The 25,887-nt window shown below is 50.4% G+C and overlaps 1 protein-coding gene across 1 annotated transcript; it reads left to right on the top strand.

The window, feature by feature from the left end:
* Window positions 1-471: 471 nt before the first annotated feature.
* Window positions 472-12,128, top strand: LOC128911223 (sentrin-specific protease 2-like; the record flags this gene model as incomplete). The annotated part of the gene is made up of 7 exons (XM_054205688.1): window positions 472-486; window positions 9,397-9,528; window positions 9,947-10,150; window positions 10,270-10,349; window positions 10,739-10,823; window positions 11,529-11,624; window positions 12,066-12,128. Coding segments are annotated over 7 exons (675 nt in total), but the record flags the coding sequence as incomplete, so codon positions are not given.
* Window positions 12,129-25,887: the final 13,759 nt, after the last annotated feature.

The following is a 25,887-nucleotide window of genomic DNA, read 5'->3' as shown; positions in this document are numbered from 1 at the left end:
TGTAGTGACTGAGGAACTTGGAAGGCTTAGTAGTGGCTGGTATGTGGCTTTCCTTGAGGAAAGAGGAAAACTTGGCATCGTAACTTCTGCAAGATTTTGGTGATAGGAACAGATGTAAAACATTAGGAAGCATTAAGAGAATGAGGAAAAGAGGCCTAATAGGGTGTAGTGGGATAATGAGCTGTGTGTGAGCGGTCCGTTGCCTGGGAGAGGTTGTGGGGGGTTGATGGGGGATGCTCAGCGGTGTGCTCAGGTTGGGTGTGTGTGCCTGAGATGATCGCAGGGGTGCTCGGAGGGGGAAACCTTTGGGCTATGAAAAGTAACTTTGGAAGTTTGGGTCCTGTGAAGGGAAGTCAGCCTGGTAGAAGCTTCAGGAAGTTTCAAACCACTCTTCTGTGTTTTCTTTCCTCAGGATTTCTACACCTGTGGAGGATCCCGATGAGCCTCCAGCCAAAAAGAGGAGGACAGGTATTGGACATTACAGAAGTCTTTAATAGGCCTGATTTTTCTTAGGTTTCATCTGCCTTAGAAAACTCTGGCTTTTGTACTTCTTTTGACTTTTCTACTTTTTCTATTTTAGTTTATTACTTTTGTGGTAAACACGTACACGTAATAAACTGCATGCATGTGTGGAGGGGGGAGGAGGATAAATTGCACCCTGTGCTGCTTCTCCGGAAACAGGGAATGTTCCCCAAAGCAGGGTTTTTTTGCAGATCTGGCTGGCAGACTCACGGGTGGGTTAGTCTTTGAGCTGTGGCTCTGAGGGGCTGCTCAGTGAGGCAACTAATACAAAAATTGCCACCAAGTGCTGTTGGCAGAAGGGCGTGAAACTTGAAATGGGTTACACTACTTTAGCTGTGGCTTTGGTGCCAATAGAAATCCTAATCTCCTTTCCTATCATGTTCTTATATGGCCTGTCTTTGCGTTTTTAGATTTCAACGACTCTGAGCCTGGAGAGAAACCTGGAGAAGTTTCCTCTGTGGTGAAGTTGCAACGCAAGGCAACTAAACGCCGGAGAGCGTCAGTCAGGGACGATGCTGCGAGCACAGAGTCTGGGGAAGAGGTTAGCAAGGGTTGGGAAAATAGGGCGAATCAGTGGAAGATGAAAGAGCAAGCGTCTCTCCCTGAAGCGTCCTGAAGTTGGGCCTTCCAGATACTTTCCCATCATCCCAGTTTATGGTTGTCCTGTGTTTGTAAACTGTTGTTACTCTCTCTCTCAAGCTTGTAGTTAAGGAATCAAAATACACTACTTTGCAAGAAAAACTGCGTACTTCCTCTGGATAAACCTCCTTCTCATAGGTTCATAATCCACCATTCCGGGGGAGGATGCCTGTAGGACTTGGACTCTGTCAAAATGAGTCATGAGCTGCTTGACTTCCCAGTTTGGTTCAAGTAGTAGTGCTATTTTTCTTATTGCCCTATAGGATAAGAGGAATAAGAATCTGTCATGCTCTGACTATTAGTTCGTGAGAGAGTCATTCTCTCTTATTTGTTCAAAATATGTTTTTGAAGGGCTAAACTACCACACTTTGGACTAGTGATAACTGCGTGACAAGCTTATATTGTTTTAATCACTGCAGGTATGAGAGCCTGTATTAAAAGCCTAAAGTGTAGTCATCAGAGATCCTGCAAAGATTGGCATTCTTCCGCAGTCTGAGCGGGCAAATCATGGTCCCCAAGTCATACCAGAGTTGACTAAATTTCAGGACGTTTCTGTTTGCTGACATTCACATGGAATTCACGTTTTACTCTCGTTGTTTTCCTTTTTCTTGTTTGCAGTCCATCTTTTCTGAGCCTCCAGCTAAAAGGGCGAGATGGTGTATGGAAGAAGGAGGAACGCTACGGATTGGTAAGGCTGACATGGAGTTATGAACTCGTTTCTTTTTCACCCGCCCTTGTGCACCGTACAGCTGGACCCCTAGAGTTCTGTGGGGCTTATTGCAGGCACAATACTAGGCAGCGTCTGGGAATACTTGAGTGTGAGCTCTGATTCCTGCCTGCATCCTTGCATTGCCTCTGGAGTGGAGCCAGGCGTTGATCTTGTCATCTCAGTAGACGAGCTGCCTTGGATGCAGTCCTTCAGTTCTGATATGTCCACTGTTGGCTTGCCAGAAGTCAGTAGTTTGAAAAGCTGATTTTGGGTAGTAGGTCCTGATAACCCTTTTTTATTTCGGGTTTTGGCTGACAATCCCTTGTGTGCACAACTTTCTGTAGTTGCCAGTATGAAACTCTGAAACTCTCCTCAAGTGACATAACACAAATAATATTATGATGTAGGAGAGAAAATGACAAGTTTTCTTTTGTGAAGCTCTTGACTGTAAACTCATAAAACCCTTCAATTTCTTTTTGTTGTTACTTCCGCAGCAGGCCGGCGCGGGGCCTATGTACCACCGGCTGCTGGGGGCCCTCGGCGTCGTCCTCGCCACCGTCGCCCACCGCCCCGTGCCGCCCGAAGGCGTCGTTGCCCTCCAAGAGGCCACCCCCGAGGTCAGTGAGCCGCCCCGCCGCCTGCGGGCCACCCGTGGTCCTCTCCCCCTCCCATCACCCCATCCCATTGCCAGACCCCGTACCCTGTGGCCTGCCCCGGCTCTGGGGCATTGTGGGACCCCCCCGGGGCCTGTTTGGGGGTGGCAGGAGCCTCGGCCCGAGGGGCTTGAGCCGTTAGCTGCTCTGCGGGCTGGGGCGCAGTGTGGTGTCTTGCCCTGGGGTCCCCGCCACGCTCCTGGGTTGGGCTTGTCCCCTCTGCCCGCCCAGAGCCCCCCCTGCGGGGCGGCAGGGCTCGGCGTGGGCTCCCAGGTGCCATGCGCCGCCCTCTCCCACCCTGGCACCCCTCCTCCCGGCCCGGCTCTTGCCTTGTGTGGCTGGCCATTGGTCCCGCCGCTGTCGGGTCGCCCTGTGCCCGCGGCCAGAGTTGTTCACTCGTGATGCTGAGATGAGTGTGGGTTCCAGGCGTTCCCCCCGACTCGCTTTCCCTCTGCACAGTGTAGGGGTTTGAAAAGAAAGAAAAGGGGAGGAGACTTGGAGTAGGAGTGTTGAAGGAGCAGGGAACAGTCTGTATACATGTAGGGATATCTTGGGTGGAGGAGAGGCATGGCATGGGGATGTGGCAGGTATGTGGGGTGGAAGACAGGGGGATGCCTTCCCAGACGTTAAGCATTGCAGGTGCCCCAGAGCTCCCAGTGACAGATGGCTGAGCCATCTGCGTGCCTGTCGCATGTGTCTCTGCAAGGAGAGGGAACATCTGGGAACACGTGCCACGTTTTGGGGAGTGTGGTTGCTCCCTCCGGGAGCAACTTGCTCCAGGAGGCTCTGCTGAGCGTCTCATGTTCCCCGGTGAATGGGAAAAGCGAAGGCCTTCTGGAAGGAGCCACTCGTTGCACAAGCAGTAGTTCACAGCTGCTGTGCAGAGCACAATCCCAAAGTGAAGAATGCGCCTTTGTGGGCGCTGCAGGCTGTCGTGTCACGGCCTGACCAGGAGACCCAGTTTTGCTAAGAGTTCACTGGGAGTGACAGGCGAAGCAATTAGGATGAAAGTCAAGCGAAAGTGTGTTAGACGGCTTGAGAAGCTGTCCTGCTGAAAATAAGTTTTCTAACAATGCTCTCCGAGATATGCAGTAAAATAGCAAAGCTCCCTTGTGTGAGTCTCTTGAAGGCAATCTAAAGCACAGGGTGGTTGTTATTGCTGCCCCTTGAGGTTTTTCCGTGATAGAAAGATGAACAATGATGGGCATGAGTGGTGAAGCTGGTGGGCAAAGGAGATAAGCATTAGCTTATCTACTACTGTAGGTAATAAACTGCATGCGTGTGGATGTATACGTAATAAACACGTACACGTGACAAACTACATGCGTGTGTGGAGGGGGGAGGAGGATGAATTGCACCCTGTGCTGCTTCTCCGGAAACAGGGAATGTTCCCCAAAGCAGGGTTTTTTTGCAGATCTGGCTGGCAGACTCACGGGTGGGTTAGTCTTTGAGCTGTGGCTCTGAGGGGCTGCTCAGTGAGGCAACTAATACAAAAATTGCCACCAAGTGCTGTTGGCAGAAGGGCGCGTAACATGGAATGGGTTACACTGCTTTAGCTGGGACTAAGAGGAGGGGCTTTGGTGCCAATAGAAATCCTAATCCCCTTTCCTATCATGTTCTTATATGACCTGTCTTCGTTTTTTTAGGTTATGAGAACTCTGAGCAGAGAGAGAAGGCTGAAGAAGTTGCCACTCTGGTGAAGTTGCGAGCCAAGGCAACTAAACGCCGGAGAGCGTCAGCCAGCCATGATGCTCCAAGCACAGAGTCTGGGGAAGAGGTTAGCAAGGGTTGGGAAAATAGGGTGAATCTGTGGAAGATGAAAGAGCAAGCGGCTCTCCCTGAAGCGTCCTGAAGTTGGGCCTGCTCTGAGCCTGTGCAGCAGTAGGTGGTTCTTTTCCATTTCTAGCAGGCAGCTCTTGTGTGCTGGGTTTGCCTTCCTCAGCTCTGCGTCCTCTGCTCTGGCACTTGCGGCCGAGGAAGGAGCAAAGCGTTTGTTGCCTTCCAGATACTTTCCCGTCATCCCAGTTTATGGTTGTCCTGTGTTTGTAAACTGTTGTTACTCTCTTTCTCAAGCTTGTAGTTAAGGAATCAAAATACACAACTTTGCAAGAAAAACTGCGTACTTCCTCTGGATAAACCTCCTTCTGATTGGTTCATAATCCACCATTCCAGGGGAGGATTCCTGTAGATTGCCATTCTTCTGCAGTCTGAGCGGGCAAATCATGGTCCCCAAGTCAGAACAGAGTTGACTAAATTTCAGAAAGTTTCTGTTTGCTGGCATTCACATGGAATTCATGTTTTACTCTCGTTGTTTTCCTTTTTTTTGTTTGCAGTCCATCTTTTCTGAGCCTCCAGCTAAAAGGGCGAGATGGTGTACGGAAGAAGGAGGAACGCTACAAATTGGTAAGGCTGACATGGAGTTATGAACTCGTTTCTTTTTCACCCGCCCTTGTGCACCGTACAGCTGGACCCCTAGAGTTCTGTAGGGCTTATTGCAGGCACAATACTAGGCAGCGTCTGGGAATACTTGAGTGTGAGCTCTGATTCCTGCCTGCATCCTTGCATTGCCTCTGGAGTGGAGCCAGGCGTTGATCTTGTCATCTCAGTAGACGAGCTGCCTTGGATGCAGTCCTTCAGTTCTGATATGTCCACTGTTGGCTTGCCAGAAGTCAGTAGTTTGAAAAGCTGATTTTGGGTAGTAGGTCCTGATAACCCTTTTTTATTTCGGGTTTTGGCTGGCAATCCCTTGTGTGCACAACTTTCTGTAGTTGCCAGTATGAAACTCTGAAACTCTCCTCAAGTGACATAACACAAATAATATTATGATGTAGGAGAGAAAATGACAAGTTTTCTTTTGTGAAGCTCTTGACCGTAAACTCATAAAACCCTTCAATTTCTTTTTGTAGTTATCGATGCCTTACGCTCACTGTCCCTTTGTGACAAGATAATTCCGCGTCTGAGGTAAAAATCCTTCCGTTTTCTTGGAGTTCTTCTCCGAAAGGTTTATTGCCTTTCTCTTTCGTTGTTGAACTTCCTCCGTATTGCCTAACATTTGTATTTGTGTCCACAGAGCAATATTCCTCCAAGGTAGCCTGGAACTCCCTCAGGCTGCTGTACTAAGGGAGGTCTCCAGCTGCTTTTTTGGTTTTTTCTCCCCCGACTGATTTTAAGCTTTTTCTTTAAATCCAGATACTTCATAGCCACAGGAGATTAGATAAAGATTAAAGGTCTGTGGTAAGAGGAAGTGTAGAACTTGAGAAGAGGCTGAGGTGACAAACAGCAGTGTATCTTCAAGGCAGTTGTTCTGATTTTCGCTTTGACTTCTCTGTACTTTCCCATGAGCTAGTTGAAGACAGCAGGTCTTCATCTAAAGGTTGTAAATCTTTAAATGTGAATTGGTATGTACTGACAAGAAATGCCCTAGGTATAAAAATAGTGATTCTCCTCTGTTGTTTTTGCTGCACCAAAGGGTTGAAGCCTATTCCAAGGAACCTGTGATGACTGACCCGGAAGAAACAAAAGGAGGAGGAGATGTTTATCCATATGCAACGCTAAGGACTGGTGAGTATCCCCATGATTCAAATCCCTTCCAGTTTGTAGGTAGACTTCAAATGAAAATAGGGCATTTCCTATACACTCCCACATGATATTCAAAGTTCACACTGCTTGCCAGAGTTCAAACTTCCTAACCGTACAGTCGTCATTTAAATGTACTTTTTTTATTTATTCCTCAGAAATGGAGAGCTACGTACATCTGATGGCAATCGAAAGTTGACTTAATTTTTTAATACTACTGCTTTTCTGTGCAGGTATCAAATTGGTAGGTGTTTGCTGCCCAGAGCTGTCGCAGGGAGATGTTGTGACCAGGTAGAGTCTCTTTTCATCACGGTTCTTGTTTCTTTTGGCTCTGTGCGCGTGTCTCTTTCCGTCCCTGTTCTTCTCCCCGCTTTAAACACTAGCGCTCTCTTTAGCCGTGCGGCACTGTTGTGTGCTTAAATTGTCAGTGGTTCACCTGAGCGTGAGGGGAGAGAAGGAAATAAAGGAACGGATAGAGTATGACGGGTTGAAGTGAAAGGAACATTTTCTTGCCTTTTTTTGTGGATTTAACTACTCAGTGAAGTCATTTGATGAAGCTTGTGAATACCTGCTCTTCCCCTGCTGGACTGAAAGTGGAGAATACTGTGAGAGTCTGTTGTAGGTCTCCCTCCTGAACAAGGGGGTCTTTGGTGACAAGTCAAATTATCGGTTTTGAGAAAGGCACGTATATACAGACATCTTTACTGTCTGTGTATTTGTTTGCTCTTAAGAGTCTGCGTGGTTTTACTGGTAATCCTCTCCAAATGGGGACAGTCACTCTCTTGACTAGCCTATAGGAGGCAAGTAAATATCCTGTAGGTGTCCCATTTTTAGTTCCCTGTGCTGGTCTTAGTTTCCGTAAGCTAACCGTATGTGGCTGCAGGTAGAGTTGCGGGTGTTCCTGTTATACCTTGCAGTATAAGCCCTAGCACGCAGCATTTATCCCCAGTAGATCCCAGAGCACTTGACAGAGGAAGTGCTGGTTGCTTCCCTGTTTTCCAAATAATGAAACTGATCAAGAGAAACCAAAGGAGTCTTGCACAGGGAGATGGGAAGAAATGTACAAAGCTCCCAGCGCTTCCTTCTATGCCAGTCTGGCTGCTCCGAAAGAACCGTGCTGGAAGCGGAGACGATGTTGTCACACGTGTGCAACCGAGGCTGTAGTCAACATCAGCCTTGAAAAAGCATTTCTTGTCCAGAAGGTGAATTCTTGAGAATTCCGTGGGACAGTACAGGTCCACAGCTCACTGCTCTCTCTCTTTCTCTCTCCCTCTCCTCGCAGGGGCTCCCCACCAGCAGAAGAATGTCTGGAAGAGGACGGAGCGGTGAAACAAGCTGTTGCAGTTGCAGGGGTAAGCTTGTGTTATTCATGATTTCATTTTTTAGGAAAATGTATCTGGTTGTGATCAGAAATTTTTGCGCTCCTCCCTTTCATTACTTCCTCAACAATATCTGTATTCGTCCAGGCCGTTTTTCCCAAGGGAAGCGGGAGCATGATTTGTTGAGTAGCACGATCACAAAGGGTTTCCCGCTGCCGTTCATTTTGTTTCTGGACTATGATGAGCGCACTACCCTATACTATTTTTCTTCTTCCCCTTTGATGTGTTGGGTACAGCCTCAGAGTCTTTACTGCACAGGCTTGGTTGACCTGCAGAGCTGGACTGTGGTATCTTTAGTGGTGTCTTGTTTTGTGAGATAGGAAGTACATCTCTTTGACTTTCGTCTCTGGTCAGGATTGAGATCAAAATTAAATTTTAGTCCTGGAAATCAGAGCTATTAATCTCCATCTCAACCTGATACCTACCTGCGGAGGCTTTTCTGGGGTTCTTAACGCTACTCCAAGCCAAACTAACTTCCTGCCTCTCTTGCCTCCGTTTAGTTTTGAGTGCAGCACTACATGGGTGCGCAGTTGGGATGCAGTCCTCGACAAAAAGTAACTTTGGAGTCGGCTGGTTAGATGCGTGTACAAAAACCCTTCCAGTTTTAGACATGAGCAAGATTTTCTGTGCTATCCCCTAGCAAAAAAATCTGTGCTGGATTGGTAGCTTGACGTCCTTTTGTCTCACAGGAACAGCGTGGAGCTCAGATCGCAGAAGGTGTGTTATGCCAAGTACCTCTGGCACCCGCCCAGGCCAAAAAGTCACCCGCCCTTGCCGTGAAAGGAAAGAAAGTCATAAGGCTGAGAAGAATAGGAAAAGACTTTACTCCGCTCACAGAGGTACCGTAGCTGACAGGCTGTTTGACAAAAGAGAAGGCTGTGAAACAGCTGCAAGGAACTGCATTTGTTACAGGTGGTTCTTCAGGCTTTTTGAAATCTGAAGAACTTGCATTTAAGCTGTTAGGGAGTGTCTGCAGCTGTGACTTCCCAGTGCAAAGGTCAGCACTAAAGCTGGTTTGAAGGATTGAAAGGATTTAAGCATCTTATGCTCCACGCACTCCTTCAGTTGTGCTAACCTAAGGGTTGGTGGGGCTTCTGTTACTCGGACAAAAATGAGTCCACGTTTAACAACAGCCTCCCCTGCTTGTCTGAGTGTTGGCCGCTTTTATTCTTGGGAGTTGCAGTCTGATCGAGCGCCCCCTTTTTTGCCTCTTGAGGATTGCCTTGGAAAGGGCTAGCAAGTCCAGAGTTTACAACGTCTGCAGAGTGATGCTCAGTACAAGGAAAACCAGGGGTTTTCTTATCCTGCTAGCCCACGTTCAACCGAGAAGAAGATGCTCTTGCAGTTCAGAGTATTTTATACTAACAGACCCAGTGGTTGCTTTGCATTCCCTAAGCAGAATTTCCTTTGCATGGAAACGTCCAAATGACAACCAGTTGCATGCACAGCCTGGACTCCCGATTGCCTGACTGCAGTGTAGCTGCCTCGGTTTCCCCCTTTGCTGGTACTTCAGCTCCCTTGAAGTTCCCCCACCTTCCCATTCTTTCAGGCTCCTGACGTAGCTGCCTTGGCACGGAGAATGCCTGCTGCGGTTGCCTTAAACCTCAGCGTTGCGAGGGCTGCAGCATCGCATGGGAAAGGCGTTTGCTGTGTGTTTGCTCATCCCTGCGTTTTATCTCAGCTTCCTTGGTGAAAACAAATTGAAGCAAACCTGGGCCCTGAAGTTCCAAGTCAGGATGCTGAAACCAACCAACCAACCAAAAAGGGCGATTGCTAACCTAGCCGAAAGCCGGCAAAGGCAGTTGCTCTGTCACCTGAGCTTCATTTCCAGGCCGTGTTTGAGCTGAAAGCTGCCCACAGGTTGGCATGCTCGATGCTCTGTTTCACAAGTCCTTCCCCATTTAATTGTCCATTTCAGGCCATGGAGAGAGAGGTCGTTGCCGCATTAGGCAAAGGTGAGCCAGAGGAGATCATGAGCAGTGCCTTCAACCTAAAGGTGACTCGTGAGGACATCCACACCTTAAGGAACGGTTGCTGGCTAAATGATGAGGTAAAACTAGCTGCAGCACAGGGATCTTCTAATTGAGCATTTCTTTAAAAATACCCCTTCACCGTGTACTTTTCAAAGTTATTTGATGACCTGCACTGCAGAGGCTAGAAATCTCTGTGCATTTCTTATTTTAGGTACTTGAGGGTCCAGTGTTCCTGGCAGTTCCTTTACTTGTTGTGTTATGTGCTTCCAGGAGTTAGTCCAGGTTCTTGGAGTGGGTGGCAGGTGTTTTTACCAAAGTGCAGTTTGATAAACAACTGTAACCAAGTGCGAAGTTCTCTCAACAAAAGCTGACAGCTGAGGCTGGAGTTCTCTCAGCTGCGTACTTCAGGGTGGCCAGAAGAGAGATGTGGCTGTATTTTTCGTTTGGTAAGCTAGCGTCTGATTTTACATCTCCAGTTTACTCTTTGTGGTACAGGTCATTAATTTCTACATGGGTCTTGTGATGGAGAGAAGTAAGAAGGCAGGATATCCATCAGTCCACGCTTTTAGTTCCTTGTTTTATGAAAAACTAGCTTCTGGGGGCTACAGGACAGTAAGAAGATTGACCAGACGCGTGGATGTCTTCCACAAGGACATCATCTTCGTGCCCATTAATTTGAGCTTGCACTGGGCACTAGCGGTGAGTCAAACGGGCTTGTTATTTAGAGTTGGGTGGGGAGAAAAAGCTAGCAAGAAAAGTCATGGAGGTTTGTGCAGCACAAGGTGGTGCTTTGTCTAACAGTCACCTTTGAATAACAGGTCATAGATATGAGAAGGAGGACCATCAAATACTACGACTCCCTGGGACAAGGAGGGGACAAGATTTGTGAGACTTTGCTGTAAGTAACTGCTCAGTCAGTGCTTTTGTGTTGTGAATTAGGAGAAGGGTTTTAGGTTTTGCCCCTGTGACACGACGGCAAGTTTCCACATGTCTTGTAGATAACAAACCAGAAATCTTGGCTTCGCTTGCTGCGAGTTGTCTGACAGTGACTCCTTCCCTAGTCTCACGTCGTCCCCTCCACCCAGCGTCTTGGATGCCTGGGTTCTGCTACCTTCCCCCTAGAGCACAGACAAAGACATGGTAGCCCCGTGGCACACGGGCACCAACCTTGTTAGTGATCAATAAAACCCTCCTGCCATTCCTCTTCCTGTGATCTTTCAGCAGCTCTTTTTTTCTCAGCCTGAATTACAGCGATGAAGAGTGATTTTTTTCTTTTGTTTTAACCAGCAAATACCTGCAAGAAGAAAGCTGTGAAAAAAGACACGTGAACCTGAATGTTTCGGAGTGGACTGTTAACAGCATGGAGCCACATGTGAGTGAGCACTGCTTGCACTTGAAACGTGAACTAGAACTCCTTGCCACGAAGCTCTTAACGCTTTCTCATCAGGCCAGGACTTCAGAGAACAGCCATAAGCATCTTCTTCTGGTCCCACATTGGGCTGCAAGTGGACCAGGAAACCATGCTGGGATGAAATCTTTGAGCAGTGCCTCTCCTTGCTGGCCGAATACTTTGTTGGGTTTTTTTTAATTGCTCTGCCACGTGAAGGTGAATTTGGCTTTGCCCCCATTTCACAAGTCAAATTTCAAGTCTCTTTAGCAGTTGTCAGAGAACGTGGGCTGCTTGTTTGCAGCCCAAATCCTGGCACGTGACAAAGCAAGGGCTTGGGCTGATGTTTCTTGCCAAGTTAATAGTGAAAAGCAGCACCGAAAGCCTCGATTTAAGGGATGTCACTTCAGAAAGACACTGTAGAAACCTCCAGACACCTTGCAGGGAGGAAGCCTGCTGTCCCTTATCAGCCTGCCAGGAATTTGGCTTGTAACATCCGAGCGTAGGAAGCCGAGGGCAGGGATGATGTGCAGTTCCTGGGGTCTGTTCCTTGTGTTGGGGAGCGGTTACTGGGGATGGTGCAAGTTCAGGAGTGTCTGGTTAGGGTATTTCTGGTAATGGGTGCTGCTTCCAATGGGTGCTTTTCCTTGAAGATAGAGGCAAATTCTCCATCTTCTTTGCATTCCTTAGGAAATCCCTCAGCAATCGAATGGAAGCGACTGCGGCGTTTTCACCTGCAAATACGCAGATTACATCTCGAGAGAGAAACCGCTGACCTTTACACAGGTGAGTGAAGGTTCTAAACAGCTCCAGCCCCTTTCGCACAGAGACAAGAGCCAGGGAAGTTACGCAGCGGCTGAGGTGTCTGCTCCCAGTGAGATTCCTCTTGGGGGAGATACTGGAGCCAGTGGGTTTGTGGGATCTGGCCTTTGGATCTTTGGGAGAAATGGGTCTCAGCCTTTGACCAATGCAGACACTGGTTCTTTTCCAAGGCAGTGCTCTTCTGTGAAAGTGCTTGTGAGCTGTTGTGTGGTCAAGGAGATCTGGTTTTGGTGTCATGTCACCCTCTTAGGAGCTGTGCGGGTGAAAGCCAGGTTGTACCCGAAGGGCAAGTGTTGACAGTTCTTAAAAGGAACTTCATAGTAAAGAATTAACTGGGCGTTTCTGCGTATTTTGTGTCTCTTTCTGCCATGACGTGTATTTAATGGATTTTTCTTTTCTTTTCAGATCCACATGCCTTATTTCCGCGAGAGGATGGTCTGGGAAATACTCCATCAAGAGCTGCTGTGAGGCATGCTCTACCAGAGTAACACTGTCATCACCTTTGGGTGACTACCTCTTCTTTTAGTTACTTTTCTACTACCTCATTTGAAATAGCAGCAGGCACACAAGTTTTTCGCTTTAGGTTAAGCAGTAGTGGTTAAGATTGTTATTTCCCCCCCTGCCTGCCCCTATTTTGGAGACAGTAACTCTCCTTGAAATTAGCTAACACACCTTAAGCACAAGCTGGAAAGGTTGGCGTCACCTGGGCAAGGAAATGGTTAACAACAAATGCTGTGAACTTCCATCGCAGAGAGGGCTGCTCACACCTCGCAGCGCACGTGGCCGCGTTCTGGACGAATGGGACTCATCTGATGGTGGTGACATTGCACGAGTGGAACTTCTCTCACAGCACACGTGGTCACGTTATGGACAAATGGGACTCATCTGGTGGTGGCAACAGTTGTGTGAGCTGAACTTCTCATCCCAACAACAAGGTGCTGAACTACTGTTTCCTCAAAGAGAGTTTTCTTCTGTTTCTGGAATAATCTACCATCTACTTGATGCCTACAAGTGGATTTGTGATGACCATCAGAAGAAAGCATTTACCATCTTTTGATTTGCGAGAGAAACCCCTGTGGTTGGGGTTGGTTTGTTTTATTTCTGTCTCCAGGGAGTTCTGTAATGTGAAAAGAGAAGTATTTATTTATTTTTATTAAAATAAATATTTAAATTATTTGAAGAGCCTTACTGGAATGAAACTTGATCTGGTAATGAGAGTGATTTAGGGTTTTTTTGTCTTTGAAAATAAGGTTGACATATCAATGTGGGTTTTAGCTCACTCACAGTCTATGGAGGAAGACGACTCTGGCCAGGCTGGGTATCAGAGCACCAGAACCTCCAAGCGATTGTCCCAAAATGCTGAAGGGACAACCAGGACGTTGTTCAGCAGCGAGAATCCCAGTAACAGCCAAGTAGGAGATTATTGCTGCTCTGCCGCAGGCGCTGCCTCCAGGCGTCTGCCCAATGAAGAGCTTGTGTCGATCCTCGCTCTGTTACGCTCAGACCCAGCTAGATCAGTTTCAACATGGTGTTTCCCCCTTTCTTTCATTTTTTCCCCCCCTCTAGCTTACACTCCGGAGCTGGAGTGGGATTTCAGGTCTTTCCTTGACCATCGCAGAGGAAAAATTGCCCGATAGCTGGTTTGGTGTTGCGTGATACGGCGGGTCCGTAGACCCCTTGACAGAAGAGATAGAGATTGCAGTGTACCCCTAAGAAGGCCGAGAGTTGCGTCATATAAGGACAAGGTAACAGAAAGGAGAAAGAAGAAGATTGCTTCAGAGAACAAGGAGAGTTAGGCTGTGAGAAAGCCAGATTTTGAGCAATGCGAACAGGATTTCAATATCATTTGTATTGTAGCTACGAGCATGTGCGCTATGTAACCTAACCAATTGAAAGCGTAGAAAGAACGCGTGAACGGAGCGTGAACAAAAGATTAGATATGTAAGAAAGCCAAGTTTGTAGTAAAGAGAGAGCTTAACTTAACTCTTCAAGGAGGGTCTTGTCGTTTGTCCGTCCCGACTGAAACGACAGTTTGGAAGCCCCGTGTTGGAACGCTTGTACAAATGACCGTGTGGTGTTGTTTCTGTAATGGCAGTTACCATCGTGTGAGGTGATTCCTGCCCGGTGATGCGGTCTCTCCTCTCCTCGTCTTCGGGGGGAAAGCTGGTGATTTTGGGGCCATGCCCTCTGTCGCCGTGGGTGGGATCAACCTTCCCGGGCTGCTCCTCGCCTGAAGGTCTGCTCTCCTGGGCCGGCTGATGCGGTGGTTTGGCTGTGGTGCGGGTCAGCAGCCACATCGCTCTCTGCTTTCAAAGTGATGAGCTTAATCCGTCCCCAAATCAGAGGTGGTTCTCCAAAGGAAGAACTATTGCAAAGGCCATCTGTCGTGGTTTGTCCCTCCATGAGATACTACATCTTCCCGGGCTCCCGGAAGACGTGGAAGATTTTAGCTGTTTATTACCGCTAGGACGCAGTAGCTGAATGCTTGAAGGGTCCTTTCCCCTTCCCTTGGGTTTTCGCCATCTGGGGGCTGCAGTTTTGAGGCTGACCCTGTGCTCTGCTGAGTACAAAAGCAGGATTTTGTCCCCCGTCCTCCGTCAGGGGATCCCTGCTGCTGGTCGCTTGGCAGCGCTGGTGGCTGCTGAAAGCCTCTGCGTCTGAGGTGGTGGGAAATGGTACGCGTAGCAGCCACCGTCCCCTCTGTCTACAGGGTCACCTCCTGGGCTCTGGCCCTTCAGCCGGGGCTCGTGTCCTTGTGCCCCAAGGAGGTTCTCTGAGAGCAGCCCCTGGGGAGCAACAGCCTGTTAACACTGTGCTCTGCACGAGCAGTTGGGTGGGAGCTGGGCCTCGCTTCTCCTTAGGAAATGGCCTTTTGGAGGGGACGAGCCATGGGATGAGGGGGAACGGTTTTTCACTGGAAGAGGGGAGATTTAGATGAGATGTGAGGAAGCAATTCTTGGCTGTGAGGGTGGTGGGACGCTGGCCCAGGCTGCCCAGAGAAGCTGTGGCTGCCCCATCCCTGGAGGGGTTCAAGGCCAGGTTGGACGGGGCTGGGAGCAGCCTGGGCTGGTGGGAGGTGTCCCTGCCCAGGGCAGGGGGTGGCACTGGGTGGGCTTGAAGGTCCCTTCCAAGCCAAACCCTTCTCTGCTTCCATGAAAGACAGGATCCTGGCCTTGGCCCCGCTCGGGCGGGCAGGACCAGCTCCACCGGGCACCGGAGCTGTCTCTGAAGGGGCCGCTCGTCGGGTTCCGCCCCCCCGGCCCCCAGCAGCTCCCGAGCCCGGGCAGGAGGGGGCCACCCCCGGCGCCCGCCGCCAGCCGCCACGGCCTCCCGCCAGGGCCGCCGCGGGGCGGGGCCTCCCCTCAGGGCCGGCGGCGGGGGAGGCGGGGCCTGGCGCGGGGGCCCGCGCGCCGGCGGGGCGGCGTCACTTCCTCTGCGGAGGGCGCTGGCGCCGGGGACGGTCGGGTCGGGTCGGGTCGGGTCGGCGGTGCCGGTGGCGGGGAGCGGCGGGACGATGAGCGACAGCGGGGAGCAGAACTACGGCGAGCGGGTAATACACGGAGCCTGAGTGCGCTGCCCGGCCGGGACAGCCCGCACTCCCCTCCATCCCTCCCTCCGCCGCCCCTCTCCGGGCGGCGCCGCGGCCCGAGGGGAGGAGCCGCCGCGGGAAGGGCCCGCCGTGGCCCCGGCGGCGGCGTCGGGCTCGGGGTGTTTTTCCTTTGGGAAATGAGTCTTGTTTTCCTTCGAGGTGTTTAGTTTTTAGAGAGAAGTGCAGTGCCGGGGTCAGCGCTGTGGTTTGGGTGCTTTTTTCCCTCATCAGCCTGTACTTTTTGAACTTCTCGCAGCCTCAGCAGGAGTTGTGGAGGTGATGAGTAGTTTGAAGTTTTAGCCTTCACTGGAGGTGGCAAAAAATCCATTTTGAAGAGAAGGTAACAATTCTGAGCAGGAAATTGGAGTGTCTTGCTTTGGGTAGGGCCTTTTCTCTTTCAGATTCCCTGTAAGAAGCTTTAATAGTGCAAGTGTTTGTCCTTCCATGGAGCTGAGGTTAGGAGAACTTGGTCTGCGGGAGGTTAAAAATGCTGCATGGGAATGAATGCTGAAAGACAGGGATTAGAGAATAGGCTCGTGCCGCCCCCGGTCTTCCCTCTCCGTTGGTGTCTTCACGTCGTTCTTACAACTGCTGTGTTGTTGGGGAGGAACTCTTAGTTCTGACTTGCTCAAGGTGGATTTCTGTGGGTTAGTTTTTTTTATAAAAGGTTGATTGAATTGCTGTTGTGCGAGTCCACTGAAAAGCAGTTTAAGACGGCAGCCGACCTTTAGTAAAAGTTTGGCAGGATAACCTGCGCTGTATTTCCAATCAGAAGGAGTGGAAACACGAAGACCTTTCGAGCAAAGTCTTTTGGAAAGGTAACTGTGCAGGGTGTGATAGGACAGCAATTGCTATCCCACCTACTTCCTAGTCTGTACTTTCCCATTCTTCCTGCTTCCCTGTTCTTCCCTTTTCTATACTTTTATTTACAAAAATAAAATCCCGTGCAGACAGTCTTCAGCAAGGCTTACAATGAGTTATGTCTGAACTTTTGTGAGTCATAAATAGGCAAGTTGTACGCAATGTAGGCGTTTGTAAAATTAAGAGAGAAGAGCACAGAGCTACAACCTGCTATTTCAGACTAGATGAGGGAGCGGCTTTTCTAATGCTCTTGCTAGTGTTATTTATGACATTTTTGGCTTACTTAAGGCTTCTATTTTACCGAGTCAATGGCTTTTCTACTTTTTGAAGCGGGAAGCGCTCAAGTCTCTGCAGAGTAGCAGCAGCGTTTGGATAAAGAATCTAGGATATGACTTTCCGACTGTCTGTTGAGCTGCTCCAAGTCCATGCTGCCAACAAGAATTGTGCTCCTGAAAACGTGTTCTGCTTTCTCCCTTATACTAGTGTTTGGACAGCCAGTCGGATCTGGGAATTAAATCAGCTGATTTATTTTTTTTGTCCCGATTGCGTTTCCAGCTGCGTTGCTTTGCAGGCTTGACTGGATTGTGGAGCCACGAGTCCTAGTGTCAGCATTGGGGATGGAGAAGAAATACCAGGTGCTTTCGCAAGTAATGGGACTTGCTATTTCAGCAGCAAAGCAAACTGAAACTGGTTTATGTCACAGTTTAAAAAGGGAGAGGGGTGTGAAAAAAAGAAGGGAAAGAAAATCCCCGCTCAAATTCTCTTTCAGAGTTTATAGTCCATAGTGGGATTAAACTCCGGAAGCTCTTTTTAACTGAAGAGGCTCTAAGTTATTAGGTGCTACTAATACTTCGAATACTGGAACACACTTGAGATACCATCGGTATGCTGTAATAATTGCCACGTTTTTCCAAGTCGCTTGTATTGTGTTTTCCTTCATTGAAATTGTGCTCACTGGAGTGCATGTGATTCAGGCATGGGAGGGCTGGGAAGAAGACTAGTTAAAGGGAAAAGTAGTGAGTCTCGTTGTGTGAATTAGTTAATGGTGGTGGTGATTACTTGGTATGTGCCTGGTCAGCAATGATTTAATATGGTAGTCAGGTCTTTTGGTTGGTTGGTTGTTTTTTTTTAATCAGAGTAACTTGAATAGTAGAAATGCTCAACGTACAGATGTACTTACAAGATACTTAAGGCATCTATTTTTAAGAATGCTGATTTTTATTAGTAAGTTGTGGAAGAAGAACTAAGGAAGCAGTTTGAGAAGGTTCGAAACAATCTGATAGCTTGATGCCACCAAAAGGACAGGTCGTTCTTTGTGTTCCTCCTTCATCAGCTGCCCTTGATCTGACTTTTTGTTGGGCTGGTCGGTACCCGAAGCTGTCAGAAAATCCTTTGCTTTTTGCTGCTGGACTAGTCTCCTGCCGGCTTGGTGGCACGGAGTGAGCCCCAGGGCCAGTGCAAGCGGCAGAGGTGGTGGGAGGAAGCTGGGCTTCCGTGCTTCTTGTCTGATAGTCTCATTTTTCAAAACACATTCTTGTCTTTTTTTGGCTTTTTTTTTTTTCTTTTTGGTGGAGTGTGGGAACTGTCATGGGAAGGGGCTGCTCTGCTTTCCCTCCCAGTGGATTCGCAGCCCCCCCAGCAGTGATCTGGTCTGGTGCTGGTGTGCTTCAGGGGGAGAGAGGCAAAAGCTGTTCCTTCCAGGTGTTCCAGTCCACAAGCCTGGACTTCAGGGCTTCCACCTCAATTCCAGTAGTGGCCAATGAAGGGGAAGAACTGTGGGTAACGATCAAGGGATCTGGTGATTTTGGGAATGTACACGTCGTCACAAATTGAAGGTTAGAATAAAATGGTTATTTAATAGCAAACACCAGTCGTGATCTGCTTACCGGCAGAGTTTGAATATAGGGAGGGTAAAGAAGTCTGTTTTTTCTTCTTTTGTTATTGCATATTCCTTACAGGAGCCTAGTTTGGCAAAAGAGCAAAAATTAGGCAGAGAAAATGTCTGAAGAACAACCAAAGGAGGTAGTAGAAACTCTGCGATTTCAGTGAGCTGCGGGGAGTGGCTTGTAGGAACCCTCAGTATGTGTCAGGATAATGGGGCATAAACTGCTTTTGGAGTGATGCAGGCTCCTGGTGTTTGACATTTTAGGTCGGGAGGATTTCCTGGGGCTTGGGGGTGGGTAAGAGCTTTGACATTTTAGGGGTTATTGCCAGTCTTAGTGATAGGCGGAGCAGGTGAGGTGCCAGGAATTCCTTTGAGGCTGGAAGTACTGAAGAAGTGGCATAATCCTGTAAAGTGGGGGAGATTGAAGAGAGAGGTTTCAACGAATGGTGATCTAGAAACAAAAATGTGGATGTTTAAAAACTGGAAAATGTTGTAAAATCCAAAAGGGCTGAATGAATCTAAGGCAGCTGTTTAATTTTCTGGTTTAGATACACATCTGTTTCCTCTCAGATCACAGGTGTCCCGCTTCCACATCCATCTTAACGTAATGTAGCAAAGGTTGTTGTAAAAATATGTCAAAGGGATGAAGACTGCAGTCATTTGCTTAAGCTAAAATGATTTCTCTACTGATTTCTTCAAAGCTTATTAACTTCTAAACACTAGAAAGGGGTACGGGGAATGTTTGTGGGCAAGATTCTCCCTGCTGCTTCCGTCCAGTCGTGCATTTCTTGTGTCCTTCTCAGTGTCAGACCACCTGTATTTCAAATTATGATTTGTTTGGAAGTGTGAAGCCTGCATACGTAATGACGCTTGTGCAGGTGTGTATATAGATGTCTCTCTGTATTTATAACCATTCAGTATAAACGAGAAAGTTTGCTGCAGAGTTCTCTCCCCCTTGCTGGCTGCCATCCTGAGCACTCCTTGCCCCGGTGCTGGGGCCCTGAGCCCTTCCCTTCCTCCCGACGCCGCAGCGCTCGCAGGGTCCCACACTGGCTGTCCCTGCTGGGAGAGCACGGCTTCTGCTGATGGGATGGGCTGGGAATAGTCCTTGTGCATTTTCTATTGGTATCGGGATCAATACTGGTTCTTTAGTGTTCTCAATGTTAATTGTCTAGTCTTATTCTATTAAACCTGTTTGAATTTCAGTCCTCGGCTTTCCTTGTTTTTTCCCAGTTCCCCTTCCTGGGTGGGGAGGGGCCATCGGGTGAGAGAATACCTGTCTAAACGACAATAAATTGTTGTGGGTTTCTCAGAGCAGAAGAGGGAGTTACGTTGGAGCAGTTACAGGAAGAAGTTGCCACCCGCAGCCGACTGCTGAGCCCTTCCCAAACAAGCGGGGCTTTCCCAGGAAGCCCCTGTGGCCGCCCTGAAGGCGCTCGCCCTTCCCTGCCAGGTACCACGCAGCAGGGGAGGGAGCAGAGCCCATCTCCAGGAGTGCTGGGCACCTCTCTGGTGACACCGGGAGGACGGAGCAGGGTCTCCGCACGCCTCCCCCAAAGCCATCCTCCCAGCCCAGACCAGATGTGGAGCAGACGCTGCAGCGGGGCTTCGCTGAGCTGATGTGCCACCTCCATGCAAGCCCCTGCCATGGCAATGGTGGCGGGAAGCTGAGGGACCCCTGCCCGGCACTCCTAGTCCTTCTGGGTCCACAAAGTGGTGGTGATGGCGGTGTCCCTTCTGAGCTGAGTGACAAACACCACCGCGACAGCCCGTGGAGGAGGAGGAACGTCTGGGAGGGGTTGGTGGGCAGGGGAGAAGACGGGCAGGAATTCAGATGTGCCCTGCTCAGCTCAGGCAGGAGCCGAGTTCACGTTCTGCCATTTTACACCCCGAGTAAGACCGCCCAGACCCGTGCTTGGCCACGAGACGGAGTCTGCCTCCCGGAGTGCCCGTTTTGGGGTGGGAAGCAGGGACGAGCTGCGAGGTGCCTTTAGGTGCCGACCGGCTAAACACACACGAGCCATAAGGCAGCTGTGGTGACAAACTGACTCATATCCAGGGGGATGGTACCCAAGGCAAAGAACCGCCGAGATTAGCCAGCCAAAGCCCCAGCAAAGGCGCGCTGCGGGGAGTCGCAGTGCTGGTTTGGAGTCTGGGATAGCGCTGTGCCACCCGGCATCATCCCGAACACATGCGAAATAAAGAGATTGAAATGCCAGATTAAGCATATTACGCTTTCCATACCTAAAAGTAGGGGTATAGCTAAAATGACCAAGCATTCCTCCAGCCCTAAGGTTAACTGTTCAGTTTGTTATGCCACGAATTTGAAATATGCTGCTTCGGCATCCAGGTGTGTGAAGCTGCTTTCACGCTGAAGCTGCTCTAAAGGCAGAGACTTTGGGTAACGCACAATTAATGAGCTCAGATTCTGGAATGATCCGCATTCCCTATCGGATCGGAGATGGGACTCCAGTAATCCATGTGGATGTAAACGTCTGGTAACGGGATTCCAGATTTTCGTGCACCAAAGAGCCTAATTTTGAGTCCTTACGCATCAATGTACTGAGCAAGAAGCTCAAAGGCACAGTAAGGAATTAAGTCATGACCATCAGCTGCATCAATTACAGGCACTGAGAAATGTAACTGATGTAAAACTGCACTGTAAAGACGTGCCAGGAATTACAACAGGCAGCCTCTGGCACATCCAGCTGTTGTATTTGCCTTTAGAAAAATGGGAATTTTTTGCCGTATACAGGACAGAGAGGAGGAAAATACCCAAAACATTTAATGTAAGGTGCAACAAGAGACTCCCCTCCAAAAAGAAAGACTCTCAGTCTGGTGGCTTTAATTTAATGAAATGGTAACTTCTTGATGTGTTTGGTTACTGACGTCTAGAGATCACAAGAGTCTCCACACCAAACACCACGCACAAAGGAATCCGACTGGGACAAAACCTTTGGACGGGCACCGCAGTCACACTGACCCTGTCGCCACTGTCAGGTACTTTTCTGGCACACACAAAGCCATTCACGCAGGTGTTTTCAAATCATTTAACAGCATTAAAACCCCTGTCCTGGTGAGGACAAGGAAGTGGTGTTACCAGGAAGCACAGAGGAGCTGCTTTAGAATAACCACCACAGTTCCCAGAGAAGATTTCTCATCTTTTTCTGAGCATTGTCCTGCGGTGGGTTATGCTGCAGGGTGGAAGAAACTGCGGCTGGGGGGACATGCCTGGCAGAGGAATCCTGCAGCCCCAGGGCTGGCTCCACACCTGTGCCCAGGGTAGGGGGTCCCAAGGCAGGAGAGAAGCCTCAGCATCACCCTGTGGCACAGGGCAGCTGTACGAGTCTCACGTGGGCCACATCTGCCTTGGGAGCAGGGAAGAGCCCTTCCCCAAAAGACCATCCTTCCCCCTTTCCTAGAATATTGTCCAGTGGGTTCACCGCTCTGGCTTTCTCTCTGCTGTGGACAGAAACAGGAGTGCTGCAGGTGAGTTTTGGCTTCACAGAGCTAAACCGAGAAAAACCTGGCAACTTTCCTTATTCAGGACCTCAAACAAATGGATGGGGAGAGGAGAGGGAGGCAGAAGCCGACTGAAGAGGCATCTCCAAGTCGCAGGCCATGCGTGGGGCTGCCCTGCCCTCTGCCGGGCTGCTTCCACCGCCCACCCTGCCTGCAGCCTGCCTGCAACGCCTCTGCCATGGCCACTTCTGCCTCCAGCGCTCAGGCATCTTCCTGGGCCAGAGCCCTGAAGCAGAAGTGGAGCGGCAATTAAGTTCCTAAAGCAATGAGGAAGGTCGTTGTCATTAAACCAGACACCACCATCACTTAAGACTCCCTGCAGGCATAAAAGGCTAGGGGGACCTCCTGTGACAAGGGCTGTCCCAAAGGGCCATTCCTGCCCTGAGCCCTTTCATCTGCCCCCCTTGCTCCTCTTAGACTTAAAAACTTGTTTTCACGCCTCATGTGTCTCTCCAGGAGAGAAAAATCTCTCCAGGACGCGGCTGCAGCAACACATGCACATTTCCACCCCAGAGGCAACAGCTGGTAAACCATTAGGAAGCACCGTATTAAAAAACCCCCCTGGACAGCGGGGCAGGGCAAGGCATTGCCCCCGAGAGACAGCCCAGGCCACCAGGAGCCAGCCCAGCACTCACCAGCCTGCTTGCCAGCCCCACAGCGGCCGCTTTAGCCGGGCTCCCTGCAGCGGGCCCTTGGCCGCCGCTACATCACAGTTGGTCACAATGGTCGAACGCAGCGTCCGCGTCCCTAGTTGCAGCGGAGCCATGGCGGAACCGCACGCAGCGCCTGCAGCTCCCCAGCGGAGCGGCACAAAGCGTCGCTTGGGCCGTGAGGCCAGGGCTGGGTAAGCCCGGCAATGCCATTCCCTCACCGCCGCAGAGCACAGGAGGCAGTAGCGGGCGCGCAAGAGCCAGCGTCGCCGGGCGCTGTGGCCCGCCCCCGTCCTGCGGGAGGCGGAACGGCTTCTCCAGCCTCTGGGTCCTCCAGGGCGCCCCTGCGGCCTCCGACGGGCCCCCCGGGCCTCTGTGGGTCCCCCGCGAGGTCCCTCCGGCCTCGGTTGGGCCCCTGCGGCCGCCCCTCCGGCCTCTGCGGGGCCTCTCCCTAAAGGGAGACGGGCCTGTCGCCCCCCACGGCCGTCCAGGGCTCGGCTCGGGGCTTTCTGGGAGGGAAAGCTCCCCGCCTGGCCGGGGGCGGGCCGGCACAGGCCCGGCCCCAGCGGGGAGGAGGCGGCGGAGGGCTGGGCGGCCGTTCCCGCCTCCCTCAGGCGGCGCCGCGCATGCGCGCGCCCCGCCGCCTGCCCGTCCCTCCCCTCCGTGTCGCAGGGGCGGGGGCCGCTCCCCGGCAGCCAATAGGGAGGCGGCGCCGGGCGCGCGGGCCGGGCGCATTTCCGGCGCGGGGTGTGTGTCCCGATGGCTGCTGGGGGCCCTCGGCGCCCTCCTCGCCGCCGCCCGCCGCCCCGCGCCGCCCGAGGGCCTTTCGCCGGAGGGGGAAACCTTTGGGCTCTGGAAAGTACCTTTGGAAGTTTGGGCCCTGTGAAGGGAAGTCAGCCTGGTAGAAGCTGAAGGAAGTTTCAAGCCGCGGTTCTGTGTGTTCTTTCCTCAGCACTTGTGCGCCTGCGGACGATCGTGCCGAGTCTGAGGCAAAAAAGAGGAGGACAGGTATTGCACGGTACAGAAGTCTTGAATGTGCCTGGTTTTCCTGAGGTTGCATCTGCCTTTGAAAGCTCTGGCTTCTGTGCTTGTTTTTACTTGAAAAGTAAAATTGCAAGTTGACGTATTTTTCTAATACTGCTGCTTTTCTGTGCAGGTATCACATGGGTGGATGTTTGCTGCCCAGAGCTGTCTCAGGGCGATGTTGTGACCAGGTAGAGTCTCTTTTCATCACGGTTCTTGTTTCTTTTGGCTCTGTGCGCGTGTCTCTTTCCGTGCCTGTTCTTCTCCCCGCTTTAAAGCCTAGCGCTCTCTTTAGCCGTGCGGCACTGTTGTGTGCTGGAATTGTCCGTGGTTCACCTGAGCTCGGGGGAGAGAAGGAAAGAAAGGAACTGAGAGGGTAGGATGGGTTCAAGTGAAAGGAACATTTTCTTGCCTTTTTTTGTGGATTTAACTACCAAGGGAAGTCATTTGATGAAGCTTGTGATGCTTACTCTTACCACGCTGGACTGAAAGGGGAGAATACTGTGAGAGTCTGTTGTAGGTCTCCCTCCTGGAAAAGGTCTCCCTGCCCTTGTCTTTGGTGACAAGGCAAATTCTTGGTTTTGAAGAAGGCACATGTGTACGGACAACTTTACTGTCTGTGTGTTTGCTCTTCAGAGTCTGTGTGGTTTTACTGGTAATCCTCTCCAAATGGGGACAGTCACTCTCTTGACTAGCCTATAGGAGGCAAGTAAATATCCTGTAGGTGTCCCATTTTTAGTTCCCTGTGCTGGTCTTAGTTTCCGTAAGCTAACTGTATGTGGCTGCAGGTAGAGTTGCAGACGTTCATGTTATACCTTGCAGTATAAGCCCTAGCACGCAGCATTTATCCCCAGTAGATCCCAGAGCACTTGACAGAGGAAGTGCTGGTTGCTTCCCTGTTTTCCAAATAACGAAACTGATCAAGAGAAACCAAAGGAGTCTTGCACAGGGAGGTGGGAAGGAATTTACAAAGCCTCCAGCGCTTCCTTCTATGCCAGTCTGGCTGCTCCGAAAGAACCGTGCTGGAAGCGGAGACGATGTTGTCACACGTGTGCAACCGAGGCTGTAGTCAGCATCAGCCTTGAAAAAGCATTTCTTGTCCAGAAGGTGAATTCTTGAGAATTCCGTGGGACAGTACAGGTCCACAGCTCACTGCTCTCTCTCTTTCTCTCTCCCTCTCCTCGCAGGGGCTCCCCACCAGCAGAAGCTACTCCGCAACAGCATGGACCAGCGAAACAAGCGGTACCCCTGGCACCTGGTGAGGCCAAAAAGTCACCTGCCTGTGAGGTGGAAGAAAAGAAACCGCCAAGGCTGCAGAAAAGAGCAGAAGGCTTTACTCCACTCACAGAGGTACCGTAGCTGGCAGGCTCTTTGACAAAAGAGAAGGCTGTGAAACAGCTGCAAGGAACCCCATTTGTTATAGGTGGTTCTTCAGACTTTTTGAAATCTGAAGAACTTGCATTTTAAGCTGTTAGGGAGTGCCTGCAGCTGTGACTTCCCAGTGCAAAGGTCAGCACTAAAGCTGGTTTGAAGGATTTAAAGGATTTAAGCATCTTGCTCCACACACTCCTTGAGTTGTGCTCTAACCTAAGGGTTTGTGGGTCTTCTGCTACTCGGACAAAAATGAGTCCAGGTTTAACAGCAGTCTCCCAGAGCAGTGCTGACCTGATTCCTACAGTTATATGGGATCTGCCTCTCAACCTGTCCTAGCATGAAGATAGAACTTGAAATAGAAGCTTTTACTGCTCCGTGGTGTTGCCTTGCTTGTGGGGGACCTGAGCATCTTGCGTACGTCCTCGGGATGTCACCGAGCCGCGGATGCGCTCTGGGCATGGTTGCACTGCGTGTAGCAGTGGTCACAGGAGTTCACTTAGTTACGCTATGCAACAGGGAGTGGGAGTTGACGTTCCCCTGCTTGTCTGAATGTTGGCTGCTCTTATTCTTGGGAGTTGCCGTCTAATTGAGCGCCCCCTTTTTTGCTTCTTGAGGATTGACTTGGAAAGGGCTAGCAAGTCCAGAGTTTACAACGTCTGCGGGGTGATGCTCAGTACAAGGAAAACCAGGGGTTTTCTTATCCTGCTAGCCCACGTTCAACTGAGAAGAAGATGCTCTGGCAGTTCAGAGTATTTTATACTAACAGACCCAGTGGTTGCTTTGCATTCCCTAAGCAGAATTTCCTTTGCATGGAAACGTCCAAGTGACAACCAGTTGCATGCACAGCCTGGACTCCCGATTGCCTGACTGCAGTGTAGCTGCCTCGGTTTCCCCCTTTGCTGGTACTTCAGCTCCCTTGAAGTTCCCCCACCTTCCCATTCTTTCAGGCTCCTGACGTAGCTGCCTTGGCATGGAGAATGCCTGCTGCGGTTGCCTTAAACCTCAGCGTTGCGAGGGCTGCAGCATCGCATGGGAAAGGCGTTTGCTGTGTGTTTGCTCGTCCCTGCGTTTTGTCTCAGCTTCCTTGGTGAAAACAAATTGAGGCAAACATGGGCCCTGAAGTTCCAAGTCAGGATGCTGAAACCAACCAACCAACCAACCAAAAAGGGCGATTGCTAACCTAGCCGAAAGCCGGCAAAGGCAGTTGCTCTGTCACCTGAGCTTCGTCTCCAGGCCGTGTTTGAGTTGAAAGCTGCCCAGAGGTTGGCATGCTCGATGCTCTGTTGCACAAGTCCTTCCCCATTTAATTGTCCATTTCAGGCC

Source organism: Rissa tridactyla, chromosome 6 (assembly GCF_028500815.1).
Source record: "Rissa tridactyla isolate bRisTri1 chromosome 6, bRisTri1.patW.cur.20221130, whole genome shotgun sequence".
Classification (NCBI taxonomy): domain Eukaryota; kingdom Metazoa; phylum Chordata; class Aves; order Charadriiformes; family Laridae; genus Rissa; species Rissa tridactyla.
This window is presented reverse-complemented; position numbering and strand designations above follow the sequence as displayed.